This window comes from Prionailurus bengalensis, chromosome B1 (assembly GCF_016509475.1).
Source record: "Prionailurus bengalensis isolate Pbe53 chromosome B1, Fcat_Pben_1.1_paternal_pri, whole genome shotgun sequence".
Classification (NCBI taxonomy): domain Eukaryota; kingdom Metazoa; phylum Chordata; class Mammalia; order Carnivora; family Felidae; genus Prionailurus; species Prionailurus bengalensis.
The window spans coordinates 194859563-194880844 of record NC_057344.1 but is presented as its reverse complement, the minus strand read 5'-3'; the positions used below and the strand labels follow the sequence as shown (position 1 = coordinate 194880844).

Sequence of the window (21282 nt, the reverse complement as noted above, 5' to 3'; positions counted from 1 at the left end):
TATCACAGTGGTCTGGAGCCAGACCCACAATATCTCAGAGGTGTGCTTGTACCATTGCGCCTCTTTCCTTTGCTTCCAAAATGATTCAATTACTAATTATATCCCCTGCTTCTACATTCTCAGTACATTCAGACTTTAACCCTTTTAATAATCTAGCTCCTCTTCCCCTGACTCTGAGAAGCACCATTGTTTTGCTAATGGATAAATAAATCCAAGGGTTTATTCTCATTCCTCATTCTCCTCTCCTTTTCTATGGCACATGACATGACTAATACCCTTTTCATGAAAAGAACACTTCCCCCTCCTTGGTTTACAGATAAAGGACTGTTTGGTTTTCATTTTCTCTGCAAGTTTCTTAGTCTTCTTTCACTGGCTCTTCTTACCCCTTAAAAGTAGATGTTCCTGAAGATTCTATACTTAGATTTCTTACAGTACCATACCTATCATTATTAATTGCAGCTCTATCTAGGTTACCCTGGCAGAGAAGTTATAATCCTGTCACTAGCCCCAAAATCTTTGGATCCTGAATTTTCAACTGACTTCCAGACTCCTAACTGCTTTATCAAAATCTCAAACTTGGCACACACACCCAAAACTCCAATCTTTTTCCCCTTGTCTCCAAAACCAGCTCCTCCTCCTGGCTTCCCATTTCTATGGATGTCAATTACCCAGATTCACACTGCAGAATGGTCCTTGATTTTCTCTCTCCCTTACTTCCTCCTATTTCAATCCTATTAACAGATACCAAGTCATATAGGTTCTACCTGTTCTGTTTCCCAGGCCATGCCATTATTGCTTCACCCTGCATTACTATAAATAAATAATCTCTCCAATTCAATCCATTATTTGGTACACTGATACCTGATTAAGTTTCTGAACATTCAGCTTCATCATTCTATGGCTTAAAAAGTACTTACCGGAAGTACCTCACTACATACAGATTTAAGAATAAAATTTCCTCCTTGTATCTCAAAGTCCTATATAATCTGACTTCAACTTTTCCAACACTATTTCCCACTACTCTTCTGCACATTCCCTACTCAACAGCCAAACTGTAATTCTTAAAGACCCTGCCTTCTTAAAACAATTTCTTGAATTCCAAGTATCAAAGCCTCCTACATCACAGACTGCCACTTCTATCCTTTCCTGTTTTTTTTTTTTAATTTCTCCAAATTTGAAAAAGCAGAAGCTCAAAGCAAGTTCGTCAAACATCTTTGCTATCTATACTTTCTCCCTAGGAACATATATATGCTAATGATCTCTAAATGTATCTCTAGCTCACCTAGCTCCCAGAACTTCAGACTGAAATATCCAACTGTCTCTTCAACATCTTCATATAGATGTCAGATATCTCAAACTTGATGTGCCCAAACTTGAACTCCAATTTCCTTTTGCAGTCTGACTTCAATAAATAGCAATTCCTTCGGTGCAGTTACTTAGGCCAAAATCCTTGGAGTCACCTTTGGTTCCTCTTTCTCCCACAACCAATTCATTAGCAAATCCTATTGGCTTCATAGTATATCCAGAGTCTGACCATAGCTCACCAATTTCACTGCTCTATTTTGGTCCACACTACTGTAGCTCTTACCTGGATTATTCGAAATAGCTTCCTAATGGGAAACTTCACTACTTGCCCTTATCCCCTTCAGTATAGTCTCAAAGCAACAGAGAATATTAGTGTTAGAATGGAAGGCAGACTATGTCACCCCCTCTGCTTAAAATACTCCAATGGCTTCCTTGCTCACTCTAAAAGCAAATACCTAAACCTTTAAACTAATCCACAAGGCTTCCTATGACTTGACTGGCATCCCATCCCACCAGCTTCCATCCTCCACAGATCTCATCTCTTACTTGCTCTAGCTTGCTCACTCTTCCAAAGCTACCATCTTCCTTGCTGTTCCTCAACACATCAAGCAGGTTTTGCATTTGCTATTTCCTCTGCATAGATGACCTTCCCCCTTGCTAGATATCATCATAATATTGTCCCTCAATTCTTGCATTTCTGATCACATGTCATCTTTCCAGTGAGAATTTCCCTGCCCACCCTGAAACTCCACATCTCTTCCCGTGTCGTTTTCTCCACAGCCCTTGCACGGTTAGCTCTTGCCACAGTAAAAATAGTAAAAGCCCACCCCCAAACTAAATGGCTTCAGCTAGCTATTCTCATGAATCTGTGGGTCAGCTGGGACAGCTATGCTTCATGTGTGTTTATTCTGGGACTTGGCAGTGACAATGACAGAAGCACAAGAAGGCAAGCAGGAACACACGGAACCCCTTAAGCTTAGATTCAGAAGTTACACAAGGGCACTTCTGTCCCATTCGGCTGGCCAAAAGTCAAGGAGCAGGAACATCTCAACAACCCTTTCAGTGGGAGGAGATGCAGACAAAGTAACATGGCAAAGAGTGTGAGTATAGGACGGGATGAAGAACTGAGGTCAATGAAACAAGCTGCTACATCATGTAACATCATCTGATAATTCCACATGTTTATTTACTTGTTCACACTATGTTCTCACTAGCTACTGCAAAAGGGTAGAAACTCCGATTCATTCACTACTTTGTTCCGAGTGACTGAAACTGAGCCTACACATGTAAGATACTTGATAAATGTGTTGAATGGACAAATTTACCACTCATGCAGTCATTCAACATGCCTGCTATATACCAGAAGCTATGCTATATGCTAAAGATAGTGAATAAAGCACATGGCAACTGTCCTTAAGACAACAAGGTAATATCTAGTGAGGAGGCAGGTGTAGGCAATTATTAACAATGATACACACTAATAATAAAAAATTAGCAAACAAGTATTGAGCACCTATGTAACAGGCATTGTTCTAACAGGTATAGATAAATTAACTAATTTAATCTCCTCAACAATTTTATGAGGTGGGTACTATTACCCAATTTTATAAAGGAGGAAAGAGAGGTACACAGAACTTAAATAAATCATCCAGGGTCGCACAGTTAGTAAATGTTGGGGCCAGAATTCAAATACAAACGGCCTGGTTCAGAACCAATATGCTGCATGCCTCAACAAGACAGGTGCTAGTCAGAGATGCTGTGGAAGCAAAGAGGTACACACCTAACTCAATTAGGAGGCTAGAAAAGCCAGCCTCTCCTAAAAAGTTTAAATTTTCTTATCAGGAACTATCTTATTTTATCAACCTACAATCAACGTAAGGCGCACCTCAAGTTCAGATATAAGAAAATGTGAAAAAATGGCCAATGACAATTTTATGTCTGATTATAAAATGCACGCTGGTTTTACAAATCAAAATGTGCAAAAAATGTGTGTGTTCTCTTGCTGTCGGCTTCCTCTTTACACATGCGCACACACACTCACACACATATGTATTTCTGCTGCCATATATGCTAAGTTAGTCTTGTCTTTTTTAGATTTGGTTTAATATTCAACGACATGACTCACCACTACGGATAAATTTTGATGTCACCAAGCCCAAGCTATGGAAGTCTTTCTTTTCAAGAAGTCTTCTATATCCTGGCCTTTCCAGTGTTCAGGTATAATTCTTCTATTAACAATGTAGACTAAGAAAAGTGGGGGATTTTAAATCATTATACTGGGTAGCCAGGTATTTTTTGACGTTTAGTTCTATTTCTAGATATTCAGTTAAAAATAATGTTTCTCAAACTTATTTGAGCCCACTCACAATAAGAAATTACCACCACTATCGTGAACCAGTATATACAAATGTGGAAAAACAAATTTTGATATAATGAGCCTCAGGCCATTAAAGTACCACAAAATATATTCTACTTAATTTTTTAAATGCTGGACTCATTTCACTAAATTAATCATCAGATTTCATGACTGCTATTAAAACATGAAGTCATACCACAGGGCATGAGCCACTAGAGGCTCGTAAAGTTAATTTAGAGGGTCCTGGCTGTAGTAAGATTGTTACGTAGTAAGCATGAAAATTGTTTACTAATACTTTTGTTAGCTACATGTTTATATGTGTGTGTGTATACTGAGTGTGCAGTATAAAATCTTTTTACTGTGATCCAGACCTTTCCAAAAAGTTTAAAAAACAGTGCTCTAGAGAAATTCTTCCATGTGTACAAGGTGACATATACAAGACTGTTTTCATAGAAAGATTCTAGCCTAAAAACTGGAGTTAGATGAGATAAAATACATATAGTACATAATGGAATCTTTTTTTTTTTAATTTTTTAACGTTTATTTATTTTTGGGACAGAGAGAGACAGAGCATGAACGGGGGAGGGGCAGACAGAGAGGGAGACACAGAACCGGAAGCAGGCTCCAGGCTCCGAGCCATCCGCCCAGAGCCTGACGCGGGGCTCGAACTCACGGACCGCGAGATAGTGACCTGAGCTGAAGTCGGACGCTTAACCGACTGAGCCACCCAGGCGCCCCCATAATGGAATCTTTTATAGTAGTTACACGAATGAATCAATGTCAATAAATCTTATTAGCACTCTAAAAATATGTATGTTATTATCTCTAAAGGTAATGTTAAGGGAGGAAAGGCAAGCTGCATATTCACAGTATAAAACTATTGCATAAATAGACTTGTCCAGTCACTATGTTGTACACCTAAAACTCATGAACATTGTGTGTCAACTATACTTTAAAAAAAAAAAAAACCTATTACATAAAGTTTAGAAAATACCCAAACGAAAACAACACATTGTTTAGGGATACATAGATCTGTGATAAAATCATAAATACATTTTATTAACTTGCCTGTTTCTACCAGGTGTGATGTAAACACCAGGATAGCAGGGATTTTTATTCATGGCTATATACCCATCACCTGAAAAAAATGCCTGGCTCACAGTAGTTGTATGTTGAACCAAAGTGCTAAAAAACAAATTCAGGTCTCTGTGATGAGAAAGGAGATGAAAATGAGAAAGAACCAAACCGCCATAATTTATTTGTGATATTGTACTTCAGGTGGGTCATGGGTACATTGGCATCCATTATAATGTATCTGAAAGTCTGAGATTTTGTAACTTTTTAAAAAAGATTTAGAAAAGGATGTATAGCCATTCAAATTCAAGTTAAGTGTTTTTCTGGAATTTCTGAACTATTTCCTCTTTTATAGCCAGAAGAACTAATTTACCAGCGCACAGACAAAGCGGCCGCAGCTGAGCTACAAGACAGGTCATACAATACCCATAAATCCACATGCAATCTGTCACTAGGAGTGCAATCCCAAACTAAACAATTCTCAGCCTGAATCCATAATCTGAGCAGTTAAACTTTAGTTCATGTTTATAGACAGATACCAAATACAGATGTGATCTCTAAATGCCACAGCCCAAAGGGCAGATGGAACAAACAGAAGTGAGCTCCAGCAATGACAGGTAGTTTTCCGAAACTTTACCTCAGATTAGAGTTCAGCATCATGTTGTTATGGTTGCTGTTCAGACATGTCATAATCCTCAACTTAAAATATGCCTCTTTTGTCCAATAGTGGCTTACTGAACTGCAGCTAGTTTATAAACCGAACACATGGGGAAGTCTGGTCTCTATGAGATTTAATGATATTAACTCCCCATAATCCTCATAACCCTGTAAAATAAAACTTACTCTTCCAGTTTTGCAAATGTGGAAACCGAGGTTCAGAGAGGTCAGCATACTTGTTAAGTGTTAGAGGGGGCTTCTGTGCCCAGCCAGGTCTTTCTGATTTCAAAGCCTGTGTGCTCTTTCTACTGTATCAAGCTGTGTAAAGAGCAGCATGTCAAACACACAAGAATAACTGTGACCCTTTTTAAGTTATTACGACTAGAAGACACCAATTTATTCTCAATTTCAAATCTATATAAAGCCTTACTGGAGACCCCCACCTAGAGCAACTAACTCCCCCCAAAAGTCTTTTTTGTTTCTTCTGATGGTTTCAGGATACTGTATTAATTAGACCCACATCATTTATTCTTCCAATACTGATGAAGTGTGTGGCAATTCACCCATACTCTCTTGCTCGGGCCATCTTGAAACCCAGAATGAAAATATGTAGAGTGTGCCAAACAAGAAGTGGATCCTACAGCTACTGAGCAGTGGGGAGCTGGCTGGTCCCCTAAATCTGTGTTTGGTTAGGGATACACAGGAGGCTTTAGAATTGACAGGGTTTTGACTCAAACTCCAGCTCCCTTGCCATTGTCAACTCACTTATCCTACTTCAAACTGTCCCCAGGTAAGTAAAATCCACCCATAGAGTCACTGTTAGGATTCATGTTTATTAACTTTTGAGAGAGAGACACAGCATAAGTGGGACAGGGGCAGAGAGAGAGGGAGACACAGAATCCCAAGCAGGTACCAGGCTCTAGCTGTCAGCACAGAGCCCGATGTGGGTTTCGAACTCACGGATTGTGAAATCATGACCTGAACCGAAGTCAGATGCTTAACCAACTAAGCCACCAAGGTGCCCCCAAGTCACTGTTAGGATTAAATAAAAATTAAAAAAAAAAAAAAAAAGGCATTTTGCACAGTACCTCGTTAAAAAAAAAAAAAGGCTTAATAAATGGTAGCTATTTTCCTTTATTCTGTGTTTGAAACTTAATTTTTGATATCCTGCTTTATAGCTAATATGACAGGTACTGGATCCATAGGATATAAAGCTTAGTGAGGATGGCTTTTCTGAAAACAGTTTCGAGGCAATCTAGGAAAACAATACTCATCAACAGAAATCACAGCACAGGGTAAAGAATCAACATGCGGCATTAACAGCCCTACAGAGAGTTAAGGCTTTCAACATAAATGTGCCTAGTGAATGACCATGTCACCTGAATCCCCACCACATACAAGCTGTACCTTTGCTGACAGAATCCAATCAGCAAAAGATGGAGCTTCTTTTTTATAAACAGGATTGAAAAAATACTCAAAGAGAAAATCATGGACTGGCGGCCACGGCATCTGACCAGGTGGAACAGGTACTGCACCTCCGCGCTACGACACTTCCTGCCTCTGTTAGAGAGAAGCCGAGGAGAGGACGTGGAAGACGACCACAGAGGAGAGCTGCTCAAGCAGCTGGGGGACTACCGGGTAAGTGCAATGGCTCTAAACTGAGCCTGTGGACTGCATTTCAAATTGGAAATTGCTTGGTAATGGATTTTTGGAATCAAAATGCTGACTCTGCTCTCCAAAGCACATAGATGTAGCAGCATAGGCTGAAGGATGTAATTAAAAGTTCACATCTCAGTAATTAAGCTATTATTAAACAGCAAAATGCCTCTAGACACTGAAAATGCTGAGAGAGTAATGCAATGAAAAATACCTTAAATAAAATGCATTCAAAAGTCTTGAATACAATTAAAATATCTGGCTATATCCTATTAGGCTCAACTGTGCATAAAGGTGAAACCAACCAGGGGCGCCTGGGTGGCTCAGTCGATTAAATGTCCGACTTCGGCTCAGGTCATGATCTCGCGGTCCGTGAGTTCAAGCCCCGCATCGGGCTCTGTGCTGACAGCTCAGAGCCTGCAGCCTGCTTCGGATCCTGTGTCTCCCTCTCTGCCCCTCCCCAAAATTAAATTTTGTGCTCTGTCTCTCTCAAAATTAAATTTAAAAACGTTTAAAAAAATTTAAAAAAAAGGAAAATTCTCATTAATACGTGTGCCCTCCTGCCTGTCAGCAGTGCTGTGTTCACATCCTACAGCCAGATAATAAAACCTAGAAAGCAGTCTCAAACTAAGACAGTAAGCCTTGTTAGCTGAACAGCATGACGTCAAGTTGGACATTTAATTCTATTCACGGACTACAACTAGGTTTTCAGCGAGGCTGTCTTCAAGGAACAAAACACGTAATTCAGTCTTGGGCAATGAAAAGAATTCATTGGCTTATTTAAGTCACAGTATCAGAGTGCACCAGTCTTCTTGAAGTCTTTCCACCCTGCCCTCCACCGCGCAGCGGTGTTGGGCTCGCTGTTTTCATGGTATCCAATAGCGGAACAGCTCCAGGGCAGGACTCATGTCTGCACGCACACTGTGCAGAGCAGGCGAGAGCATCTGTGTGCCATTATTCCTATCCAGTTTCCTGAGACTCACTTTGACAGATCAGTCAGTGTGGCCACAGGAAAAGAGTGTTGATTAGCTGAATCCAGGTCCCTGGAAACACATGGGTTACCACACAAACTCGGGGCTATCAGGCAGAGGGAAAGGAAGTGGAGGGTGGCTGGGTGCTAACAGCTGTCTTATACACCAATATACTAGCAACTAAACAAAAGAGCCATCTGGCCCCTCTCCATTTTCTGTATTGCTAATATATAGTTGAATAGAAGAGCAGAACTAAACAAGTGACTTTGGGATGCAGAAGAAGACAAGAGAATTAAGAATAGCGTATGTTTACATGAAGAAAAAATACAATGAAATCTTCAAGCTTCACTAATGACTACAAATCTTGGTTGTGTTTTTTTTCCTTCAGTTCTCTGGATTTCCCCTTCACATGCCCTATTCTGAACTGAAGCCTTTAATTGAAGCAGTATATAGCACTGGAGTACATAATATTGATGTTCCTAATGTTGAATTTGCTTTAGCTGTATATATCCACCCATACCCCAAAAATGTTTTGTCTGTTTGGATCTATGTTGCCTCTCTCATACGCAACAGGTAACTTTTTTCATCGTATACTTTTTATATCATGTAGAAACTATTTCATAGGACAATAATCTTACGTGATATTGATCACATCAGAAGGAAGAAATTATTTGTAAATAATGAAAATGATCATTTTCAAAATAAATGTTTTTATTTAGTAGTCTGTCTTGCCTTCTGCCACCCTGACCCTCAATTCAATTCAGGCTACCCACAGTTCCCCTCACACTAATAGGCTTCCTACCTATGCCACTGTGCTTACCTTCCACTTGGAAAGCCCTTCCTCTTTGCCTGTCCAGCAGAATACCATTACACTTTTAAGATCCAGCAAAACAACACAACTTTTCTGGGGGAAAGAGGAAAAACTTTGCAATACGGAGTTTTTATGTTTAATGCCAACTACCTTAAGACCTTATCCTACAGAAATACTGAGCAAACATGCACAAGTACACAAATGTGCACACACGCACACACACACTCCTACTGAAGCAATATAGTATTTTAGGGGGGAAAAAAGAAATATACTTAAACATGCACCAAAAGTGAAGCCATTTAAGAAATTAAGACATGGCTATGGACCGAACATTTGTGATCCCACAAAATTCCTGTCTTGAAACCCAAATCCCTGGCACAAAAACAGACACATAGACCAATGGAATAGAATAGAAACCCCAGAACTAGACCCACAAACGTATGGCCAACTCATCTTTGACAAAGCAGGAAAGAACATCCAATGGAAAAAAGACAGCCTCTTTAACAAATGGTGCTGGGAGAACTGGACAGCAACATGCAGAAGGTTGAAACTAGACCACTTTCTCACACAATTCACAAAAATAAACTCAAAATGGATAAAGGACCTGAATGTGAGACAGGAAACCATCAAAACCTTAGAGGAGAAAGCAGGAAAAGACCTCTCTGACCTCAGCCGTAGCAATCTCTTATTCGACACATCCCCAAAGGCAAGGGAATTAAAAGCAAAAGTGAATTACTGGGACCTAATAAAGATAAAAAGCTTCTGCACAGCAAAGGAAACAACCAACAAAACTAAAAGGCAACCAACAGAATGGGAAAAGATATTCGCAAATGACATATCGGACAAAGGGCTAGTATCCAAAATCTATAAAGAGCTCACCAAACTCCACACCCGAAAAACAAATAACCCAGTGAAGAAATGGGCAGAAAACATGAATAGACACTTCTCTAAAGAAGACATCCGGATGGCCAACAGGCACATGAAAAGATGTTCAACGTCGCTCCTTATCAGGGAAATACAAATCAAAACCACACTCAGGTATCACCTCACGCCAGTCAGAGTGGCCAAAATGAACAAATCAGGAGACTATAGATGCTGGAGAGGATGTGGAGAAACGGGAACCCTCTTGCACTGTTGGTGGGAATGCAAATTGGTGCAGCCGCTCTGGAAAGCAGTGTGGAGGTTCCTCAGAAAATTAAAAATAGACCTACCCTATGACCCAGCAATAGCACTGCTAGGAATTTATCCAAGGGATACAGGAGTACTGATGCATAGGGCCACTTGTACCCCAATGTTCATAGCAGCACTCTCAACAATAGCCAAATTATGGAAAGAGCCTAAATGTCCATCAACTGATGAATGGATAAAGAAATTGTGGTTTATATACACAATGGAATATTACGTGGCAATGAGAAAAAATGAAATCTGGCCTTTTGTAGCAACGTGGATGGAACTGGAGAGTGTGATGCTAAGTGAAATAAGCCATACAGAGAAAGACAGATACCATATGGTTTCACTCTTATGTGGATCCTGAGAAACTTAACAGGAACCCATGGGGGAGGGGAAGGAAAAAAAAAAAAAAAAGAGGTTAGAATGGGAGAGAGCCAAAGCATAAGAGACTGTTAAAAACTGAGAACAAACTGAGGGTTGATGGGGGGTGGGAGGGAGGAGAGGGTGGGTGATGGGTTTTGAGGAGGGCACCTTTTGGGATGAGCACTGGGTGTTGTATGGAAACCAATTTGTCAATAAATTTCATAAAAAAAATAAAAAAAAAAAAATAAAAAAAAAAAAGAAACCCAAATCCCCTATGTAATGGTATTTGGAGATAGGTCCTCTGGGAGGTTATGAGAGTGGAGGCCCTGTGTTGGGATGAACACCATCATGAGAGAGGAGAGTCTGCTTCCTTTCTTTAGACCATGTGTGGATACAATGAGAAGAGGGTGGTCTGCACACCAGAAAAACAGCCCTTACCAGAAACCAGATCTGCCAGCACCTTAACTAACCCTGGACTTCCCAGCCTCCAAATATATGAGAAATAAATGTTTAAGCCACCCACCACTGTTATAACAACCCAAAGAGACTAAGACAGACACAGACACTACTATAGTAAGCCATTAAAAGGATTAAAGGTAGGGGTGCCTGGGGGGCTTAGTCTGTTAAGCATCAGACTTCGGCTCAAGTCACGATCTCCCGGTTCACGAGTTGAAGCTCTGCATCAGGCTCTCTGCTGTCAGCACAGAGCCCACTTCAGATCCTTGGTCTCCCTCTCTCTCTGCCCCGGCCCCGCTTGCACTCTCTCTCTCAAAAATAAACATTAAGGGGCAACGGGGTGGCTCAGTTGGTTGAGCATCTGACTTCAGCTATCTGACTTTGGCTCAGGTCAGGATCTCGCATTCTGGGAGTTCGAGCCCCATGTGGGGTCTGCGCTGACAGCTCAGAGCCTGGAGACTGCTTCGGGTTCTGTCTCCCTCTCTATCTCTCCCCAGCTTGTGCAGATGCGCTCTCTCTCTAAAACTAAATAAACTTTAAAAAATTTTTAACAAAAATTAAAAACATTTAAAAAAATTTTTAAAGGTATTAAATGTATGTGCTAACATGGAAAGATGCACACAAAACAGAAATACATAAAGCAGGATTTCTCAGCAGAAGCACTACTGACATTCTGGGCCAAGTAGTGTGTGGCTGCGGAGGGCTGACCTGTTCATCAGAGGATGTTTAGCAGCACCCCTGGCCCCTCCCCACTAGATGCCAGTTGCATCCCTTCTTGCCAACTCTGCCAAGATGTGACAACCAAACATGTTTCCAGATGTTGTGTAATGTCCTCTGTGGGATAAACTGCCTCCAGTTGAGAACCAGTGATTAGCTGGAATCACTTAAAAATAAATAAATAAATAAAAATAAAGAGGGACCAATTAAGGAAAAACTTTCACCTTTTGCTTTACTCCCTTATGCCTTCCTCTATCAAATTATATCACTTATGTATTTACAGGCCCCTGATAACTCAACTATGAACTCTTAAGGGAGAGTTCAAAGACTGACCCCTAATGGTCATTACCAGGGTAATCCACGGACAAGTTAACCCCTCTCCTACTTATTTTCCCCATAAGATCAAAATGATCACATGACTTACTTCATTGCACTGTTTAAACAAGTCAGTATATGTAAGTATAGGTACTTAGACCACCACCCAGCACTGACTGAGCACCTGATGTCAGGCACCCCAAGGCATTTTACATTAACTTGTATTTTATTCTAAGAATGAACAGTCCCAATAATTCGTGAAATCAATTACAAAACCCAAGGTAAATGTAAAACAAGTATATACAGTGTTTCGTCAAATACTAAATAAGTATCCCCTGAAGTTAATGTATAAAAATTAGATATAACTTATGCTGTCTATCTCCCCATGCAACTAAAGGAGAGGTAGAGTAGGAAAACAGTGAGTCTCCATATAACAGTGTGCTGACACACCGAAGTCCATTTAGTCCAAGACGGCCAAGGCCTATTTAATGGTTTGCTAATATCAAGAAGCACAGGACAAAGGGAGACACCTCAATTACCTGGTACCCCTGAGGAAATTAGCCGCTCAAATTAATTAACTGAAAAGGATAACATTTAAGTCAAGTTCTGAAACAATGAATCATGATTTTCTCCCATAAGTGTTATCAAAATTTCTCCTCCCCAAATAGTATACTGTTCTGTGGTTACATGGAGGATAAACTTTACTCATCACTCGATTACTCAGGGCCAGGAGTCCAGAGGAGTAATTTTACTTACGATTCATGTAAATACAGACAAGATGCAGTTGGGGTTGGATGGACTCACTCCAGAAGAATTCTCGTAGTTTGTTTTACTGAAATGGTCCCCGATGGGAACTGCTCAAATCAGGTTTATTAAACACTTAAGGAAATAAAAATACAGTAACTACAAGAGAATCAACCTTACAAAATAACACTTCAGATCCTGTTAAGCTCAGATTTCCTTTCAAGCTAAGGGAATCAAGAAGTCACTTCTTTGTGCTTAGGCCAGACTTCTAAAGGAGGTGACTAGGTGCCACGGAACCACCTAAGAGGTACAAGCTCAAACAAGATGGTCTGCTTACACAGCTGTCTTTTCCTACATGCAAGAAACATTTTGCAAGTGTCAGCTGTGACACAAGGAGAGAACCCTGACAAGATGGGAAACTTCGGAGTCATTATCATAGCCACGCCCCAAGAGGTGGGTCTCCCCTGCCATGTTTAATTCAAATGATAGTGAGACTTAAAAGAATGGGTGGATTTCTCATCAAATGATTCTTCCTTCATCTTTAGACAGCTGTCTAAAATAGTCTTCTCTTCACCTGAACTGAAATCTGTCTGCCGTAGTTTGTATCTTTCCTAGTCCTCCTGTCCTTCAATAAAACAAACAAAAGAACGCCTGGGACCACAAGTAACAAGACTGCAAGACTGCTTCCTCTTCCACAGACTTGCATGTATTTCCCACAGCAGATGGATGGCATGCTGCCGACTGTTCTTTTTTGGACACAACATTATACAGCACATTACAGAAAACTGATTCAGGGGCACCTGGGGAACTCAGTCAGTTAAGCGTCCAACCTCGGCTCAGGTCATGATCTCACAGTTCATTAGTTCAAGCCCCACATCGGGCTCTCTGCTGTCAGCACAGAGCTTGCTTGGGATCCTCTGTCCACCCCGCCCCCTCCTCTTGGCCCCTCCCCTGCTCATGCTTGCTCAAGCACTCTTTCTCTCTCTCTCAAAAATAAACATTTTTTAAAAAACTGATTCAATACGTGTTTTTCTGAATGATAGGTTCCCACTCCCACTGTCTTTTCACACAGCAATGGAGATAGGCATACACAAATTCTGGCTACTGCACAAATAATTTCAAAAAAGACCATTCAGCTCAACAAAATTAGGTATCTGTCTAAAACTGCCAGGATCATGACTTCATGGGAGCTCAAAACAAAATATTTAATCTTATTTTAGACTAATGTAAATGTGAATTGAGATTTCTAATAAAATCAAAACACCAAAAAATTATTTGGTAAAGTCCTCAAAGTAAATTTTATTGATACATTTCTTCAAAGGATTGTGGAATTTTTAAAAATCCCTTCCAAATTTGACAATTTAGGGACAGTGGTAGGAACCAGGAGTATCTGAAGAAAGCAAATACAAATACATTGGTACTTTGCTAGCTCACTGAGCTAACACCAAGAAGCCAATTTATTCTATTATCTTAAGGAACCTTATATATGGGTATGTTTGAATTGGCCCTCTGAGAATTGTTCAAATAAAGGAAACATGGGGAAAAAAAGACTGGTTTTCAAAATGTGCTATCTTTGAAAATAAAACTTCAGAAATGTATGTTTGAAAGGATCTGCAAAGCTTGGTACAGTGTTTATATATAAAGAGAACCAATAACCCCCATTGACTTTAAAACTCAAATTAATCTAAAAAATACTCCAAATGGCATGGCATTAGTGACATTCTTTTCAAAGCATTCCATTTAAAAGAAAACCAATAAAACTGTTCTCACCCTTATGAAAAGATCTAATCCCTTTCTAAATCAAAAATATGATTGCAAGAGAAACAACACTGTACAATTCACTGGTAAGTTAAGATTTCTGAGGCTGTAAGACATGGGGCCAAAACAAGTCACACTCAAAAAGGGATGGTTAACACAAGAAATGTGCTATAAGTAAAGTGCATGAAAGGAAGCCTGCTCAGCTAAATGAAGTAGACAAAGATCAGGAGTCAAGGGTCATTCGCCAGAGCGGCAGCAGGCTCGAAAACCACACTGCAAATTCTGGCATCCGCTGGCGGTATCAGCATGAGGACCTGTATAAAAACAGAAAAGTGTGAAAGGAGGAATTTCTTAGAGATCACGTGAAAGAGCTAAGACATCTGACTTTTTTTTACTAGCAATCCATGTATAACATAGAAATAAAATGTCCCAATGATTGTATAAAAAATTAGACACAAAAATAGCCAACAGCAGTTCTACTTTAACTGGTCCAAAATCTATAGGAAAGAAGGGAAAGAAATAATTGTTTTGGCAACAATCTTACAAAATAAAAATCTAAGACAAAAAGATAACCCACAGAAGTAATGTTGTAGGGTAACTTAACAACAGATTTCTTAAACTGTCAACATCCTTCCTAGAAATATAATTAAGACAAAAACAGCCCCATCCATAATACATCAGCTAAAGAATCCACTATTCAGCAATTACAGTAAACATTATATTCGAAACTTAAATAAACTATATAGACATAGACTGAACACGTTCTCCTTATTTTTATTTAACATCTGTAGCAAAACAAATGGTGAGAGTTACGTGAAATTATCTTCCAGAATTAAGTATATAATCAATGATTAGCTAAATAAACATATCTAAGACATAATAAAACCTGTGACTCAATTAGAAAGAAAAATAAAACACTGTGGACTAACTGACATTTTATTCCAGTCACATTACACTACCCAAACACTAGATAAAAGATCCATTAGGGAACACAGCCCAGAGTGAGAAATATCAAAGGAGAGATATCATGGCACATACACAAAAGTTAAGTTCTTTGAATGAATCATAGTTTTCATAAAGGCAGGCAAATGTGCAAAAGGATGTTTTAACTATACCAAAGCCTTTCAGTAGGTCTGCACCATGAACAAAACCAAAATACTTGCATTTGTTATTTGTGATATGTACAGACCATACACTATGTAATTTTATACACTATGTCAAATGGATAACTGAAAAATCACAGTATTCTGGATTGATATCTAGTTCAACTCAGAAACATATTTCAAATAAGCTTTGTTTTGTTTTTTAAAATAGCAATCTGTTTTTTAAAGTAGCAATGCAGGGCACCTGGGTGGCTCAGTTGGTTAAGCATCCAACTCTTGATTTCGGCTCAGGTTCTTGATTTCAGGTCACAGTTTGTGAGTTCAAGCCCCATGTCTGGCTCTACACTAAAGTCCAGAGCCTGCTTGGGATTTTCTTTCTCTCTTTGCTCTCTTTCTCCAACCCCTCCCCTGCTTAAACATGTGCACACGCTCTCTCGCTCTCTCTCTCAAAAGTAAATAAATGGCGCCAGGGTGTCTCAGTCGGTTAAGCGTCTGACTTCGGCTCAGGTCATGATCTCATGTTTCATAGGTTCGAGCCCCGCATCAGGCTCTGCAGTGGCAGTGTGGAGCCTGCTTGGGATTCTCTCTCTCCCTGCCCTTTGCCCACTTGCGTGCACACTCTCTCCCTTTCTCTCTCAAAATAAATAAATAAACTTTAAAGAAACATCAAAGAAACAGATGAAATAATAGAGTAGTAATCCACTGCAAAAGAAGGCATTTATGTTAACATCAACATAAGAAAAAGACTGCTTGCATCAAAACACACAAAACACTTATTTCCCAGAATTTAACTTTTCCTTGTAGTCCCAAAATGGCATACGCAAAATACCAAGGGCACACTTCTTTGGATATACAATCAATGAAGTATAATGTTTATGGATTTCAATATGGAAATAACGCATCTTTAAGAAAAGAAACTAATGAACTTTACCAGCATATGTGGGACTGCAATGGGTTAGGACTTCATTTATTTTCAAATACTTATGTTTAATTTTAAAACAGAGGTGATGCCTGCAATGTGGGGCACAGGTACGGGAGCGGGCAATGCTAATACAGCAGAAGATCGGTCACACGTTTATAACTGCCAAAGTCAGTAACACATGAGGCTTCATTGTATTATTCCATGTTTATATGTTTAAAATTTTTCCTAACAAAAAGTTTAAAATTATCTCAAATATAAAATTGAATTACAAGCCCATTTTTTATTTAATCAAAATTAAAATCTGTTCTATTTTAAAAAATGAAAAGTTCAGTGTGTCAAATATTTAAAATTCACAAAGCAGCATTTTGTTATTATTTTCCCTGAAAACAAGACTCCAGGTTAGCCATCTTAACCAAAACCAAACGTCCTAGAACATATTATCAGATATGTATTAGAAACTCTTCTCCCACAACCTTTGACCAAGTTTTCCTTCTGAACAGATTTGCAGCGTTTCCCCGTGCCACCTTTTCCTAGCTCGTCTTTCCTCACCCCGTAAAACACTCGTTCCTGCTCTGCTTGCCAATCACCTACTACCGATCATCAAGAGCCAATCTCCCGCCTCACTACCATGGCCCTGCCTGACATGCAGTCCTAGGATGAAATGCTTAAACTGGTGGATTCTGCAAAAACGTATTTTTCAGTATGTAATTCTACTCTAGAGTCTTTAAAAGGGAGAAATAAGAGGAAAGAGACTTGGAGATTTTAAGACAACTTTCCAACTAAAACTCCCTAAAATACTTTAAAATTTCCATATTCCTATTTTTTAAAAGGACAGAAAGGTAAGGAAGAAACTTCATGCTGAATTCAACAATGGCCTGGGGAAAATCGGAAGTGCTGGATGAAAGCAACGCAAGTGAAGCACAGTTCTAAGGCAGGGAATAATAAAAGGGAGCTGCCAAGGGGCCAACAGGATCAAGGAAGCTCTTCTAGAGATTCCTATCTTTCCAAATACTAAACAGCTGGTCACCATCCTCTCCAAAAAAACAGGCTCAGCAGCTTCAGGTCTACCTGGGTCACTCTTTGCTCTCAAAAGTCTAAAGGATGGTACTAGAGGTAACAGGGGAAGAAAAATGTGTGTCCCATACATAAGTAACCCAACCCTGCTTATCTGTCAGCATCTCCGTATTAACATCACAAAAGAAATTCCCCACTCACACTGATATAAGATGTGCCCCCTCCTTCAAATATGCACTGGAATATCTGAGTTTCAATGGGATTCTAAGTATACAGAGTGAAGAGACAGAATTAATATGTAAGTGTTTTCAAATCAAAAAGTAGAATCTGCAGCGTGTGGGTGCCTCAATCAGTGGGGCATCTGACTCCTGGGTTCCAGCAGCTCAGAGCCTGCTTGGGATTGTCCCTCTCCCTGTGTCCCTCCCCAACTCATGCCTGCTTGAAGGAAGGAAGGAAGGAAGGAAGGAAGGAAGGAAGGAAGGAAGGAAGAGAGAGAGAGAGAGAGAGAGAGAGAGAGAGAGAGAGAGAGAGAGAGAGAGAAAGAAAGAAAGAAAGAAAGAAAGAAAGGGAGGGAGGGAGGGAGGAGAGAAAGAAAGAAAGAAAGAAAGAAAGAAAGAAAGAAAGAAAGAAAGAAAGAAAGAAAGAAAGAAAAGAAAAAAGAAAAGAAAGAAGAAAGAAAGAAAGAAAGAAAGAAAGAAAGAAAGAAAGAAAGAAAGAAAGAAAGAAAGAGAAAGCAAGCAAAGCAAAGCATTGATCGATCTAGAGAAGGTGGTGGGTACTTAAACAATAACTACACTACTATCTCAAAACTACAATCCCGTCTTAAGGTTACAGACCAGATGTCTGATCCTAATAATTATGAAAGTGATGTCAACCATGAGGAGATTTTATTCTATTTAAAGGCCTAGGGCAAAGCAAAAGTAAAGATAACCACTGTTTTTAACTTTGGTTAGTCTCATATTGTAGTAAACAGAAAAGAAGAGCAGTTTCCAAAGCATGAAAACCATAACCAAAGTTAACAGTGAGACTCTTAAGCATCACAGGACTGTTTGAAAAGGGAATAAATGGACAGCAGAAAAAGTGAGGCAGCATTAGAAAGAAATATTAACTAAGATACCTCCTACATTATTTTGCCAAGTACCTCAAGCAGCCAGCTGCACTTCCATAAACACTGACAACTCAAAGGCAGTTTCCCTTTAAATATTTGACTCATCACCAGCAAATGTCTATGTTGATATAGAACAGAAAACTCAAATGGTTATAATATACAAAGGCTAAATTACATAAAGGAATAATAAACAAGGAAAATAAAATTGGCATTATTAAATTTTTAAATGCATGGTAAAAAATAAATTTTACAAGAAAGCATTTTTAAAATATTAGATAAAAAGAGCTAGAATGTTAACTATAGTTATTTCCCCAAATTTTTATTACTGATTTTTTTTTCCTGGATTTTAAGTATATCATTTATGCTGTATATCTGCACTTACCTTCACTTACCTTTAATTCCTCTTTAACTTAAATTAGAAACATAAGAAAGCAAATCATCTGAGACTGTGTCACCTCCAGAACTATGAGCTAATCTACCTTAATTCATAAATTATACAGACATGGAAATGCAGATAAGTACAAAAAGTTTATTTGCTATCATTGTCCAAGTGTTCTTCAGAGCTCCAAAACTATGCAATTCCATTTAATACTTGTTAAATGACAGAGAATGTCTTAAACCTTATGGTGAAGAAGCCTTCTTTTATATTTAAATCTTAACGTTATCAATCAAATAACAAATGTAAATGTCATGAGGAATCATTCAGAAGAATAAAAATGGCATTTTTTAATCAGTGCTTAGTACAGTGTCTTGCTCGCAGTAGGTATTATTTGGATATCTGGTACTAACTTATCTTCTCCAAAATCTCTGCCAGTGCTCAGGTCATCTGCTTTACTTATCACTCATTATTTAGTTAATGAGTATCGTTTATCAGTATTTACTTCTTTTAGTTAGTGAGCTGGTAGCTAACTATGCACGCTTTCTTTTGACAACTACGTTTTTAAATGTTACTCAAATACTTAAAATAGTCTATTACCTAAACATGCCCCCTATTATTCTAAGACCATATATAAAACATATTAACTACTTTCTGAAAAATTAAAAATAATAAAAAGGGGACCCCATAAGTGGTCAGTACATATTTACTGTACAAATTGAGTCGTAGCAAAAGAGGCTGGATCAATGGTGTCATCTTGCAAAACTGGATACAATGCAACTTTTATTCTAACACTTTCTAGGTTGTCCATAAGTCCTTTTAAGGAAAAAATTCTATCAGAAGATTACTTTAGGAGCAACTGGCTAGAACTCCGGAACACAAGTTAATATGATAAGTCATCCTATAAATTTTAAAGGATCTCCATTTCCCCCGAATTATGTTTTAAGAAGCTGTAAAGGGAGACTTAATATTGGGTTATACAAACACTATCAGTTTCCTTTCAAATCTTTCAAAGTCAGATATCTTCATTAAAATTCACTTATTGAAAATTACCACTCATTTATCAAAAAAAAAAAAATCACATTCAACAAGAGGAATGTAGCAGCTCCTTTGGAACACTTTAATATTTATATATTCAAAACCAGTTAAGATGAAATAAATTCTAACATCCTAACAAAATGCAAAAGACTTTAAGTATTTAACTTCACCCCATCACCTAAATTATTTCAAGAAGTTTAAAAAACTTTACATGCAAAACAAGCAGGCAGATCATAAAAATGAACTGAAATCCAATCTCCCCCACCCTGTAACATCTACATACCCCAAAACAAATCTAGCAAATTCAATTGTGACATTTATTCCCACAAACATAACCTATGCTAAAATCAATTGTGGACAATTCAAGTGCAAGACAAAGATGAGAATGTTTTCTTATAAAAATAACTGCTTACTGGTTACTTTCATAATATGTCCTATAAACCTTGGGAAGCACAACACTGCATGTACAATAACAGCCGTGCATTAAAAAAAAATCTCCCATCTCAAATTCACTGCCATCTACAAAAGCAGCAAATTGTTCATGGAAGCAATCAAACTTACTTGTTGTACACTTAGAGGCTGCAACTAAAATGACATTCATTCTCACCATTCCTGGATTATACACTGAAGGCAAAGAAATGCTCCTATTTAGTGTTGCTACTTCAAGAACAAGGGAAGTCATCTCCTGCGTGACCAATGTGATTCCACAAATAAAAGAGCTTCAATCTCCTGTCTCTTTATATGTATTTAAGGAAAATCTAATCTCCCAGAAATAGCAATTTGCTAACTTCTCTGCCTACAAGTATGTCATTAAAGAGACCATTCCTCCAGTCTTCCTGGCTCCTGTCAATTGTTCTCCCTGAGAGAAACTCAGCTGATATTCCTGTCATCTTAAGATGACACAGGCTTTCAAGGAACAGTTTATGGTGTAAAAAGGTGCACAGCAGAATCTGAGCTATACAAATATTTTTCCAGTTATAAATACAGGCGGTGATTTGCTTACTAATAACTGAGGAGGAGCTTTTTATATGCTTCTAGAAACTTCAGTCTCTCCTAGTGACTATCAAAAGCCCAAAAGGGCATCGAATACCTTGAAAAAACATAGTCAACAGGCTCACAGGGTAGGGAAGGTTTAAGAAAAAAAAACAAAACAATCAAAATAGGTATTTATCTAATGACTGTTAAAAGTAGGTTCAGGAATCAATCTCCATAACACTACAGGAATTTTAGTCAGGTCTAAAGCAACTCAGCCTCTTCGATATCACATGGCAACCCCACCTCAAACTTCCATGAGATTGATTTGGAACCAGAGCCAGGATCCCCAAAAGGTTCCCATTACCAAAGTCCTCCTTTTCCAACTGCATTTTT

The 21282-nt window shown here is 38.8% G+C and overlaps 2 protein-coding genes across 12 annotated transcripts in view; one reads left to right on the top strand and one right to left on the bottom strand.

Annotated features, from left to right (window-relative positions):
* Positions 1 to 8740, top strand: part of CC2D2A (coiled-coil and C2 domain containing 2A) — a 152808-nt gene extending 144068 nt beyond the window's left edge. For all 10 annotated transcript variants that reach the window (XM_043572936.1, XM_043572932.1, XM_043572934.1 and 7 more), the window contains 4 exons: positions 3400 to 3522; positions 5091 to 5149; positions 6853 to 7030; positions 8408 to 8740. In XM_043572936.1, coding sequence (XP_043428871.1) covers positions 3400 to 3522; positions 5091 to 5149; positions 6853 to 7030; positions 8408 to 8596 — 549 coding nt within the window. In that variant the 3' untranslated portion in view covers positions 8597 to 8740. The remainder of the gene's footprint in view (positions 1 to 3399; positions 3523 to 5090; positions 5150 to 6852; positions 7031 to 8407) is intronic.
* Positions 8741 to 13874: 5134 nt separating this feature from the next.
* The window catches only part of FBXL5 (F-box and leucine rich repeat protein 5), a 47181-nt gene continuing 39773 nt past the window's right edge, over positions 13875 to 21282 (bottom strand). For both annotated transcript variants that reach the window (XM_043572926.1, XM_043572925.1), the window contains exon 11: positions 13875 to 14667. In XM_043572926.1, coding sequence (XP_043428861.1) covers positions 14591 to 14667 — 77 coding nt within the window. In that variant the 3' untranslated portion in view covers positions 13875 to 14590. The remainder of the gene's footprint in view (positions 14668 to 21282) is intronic.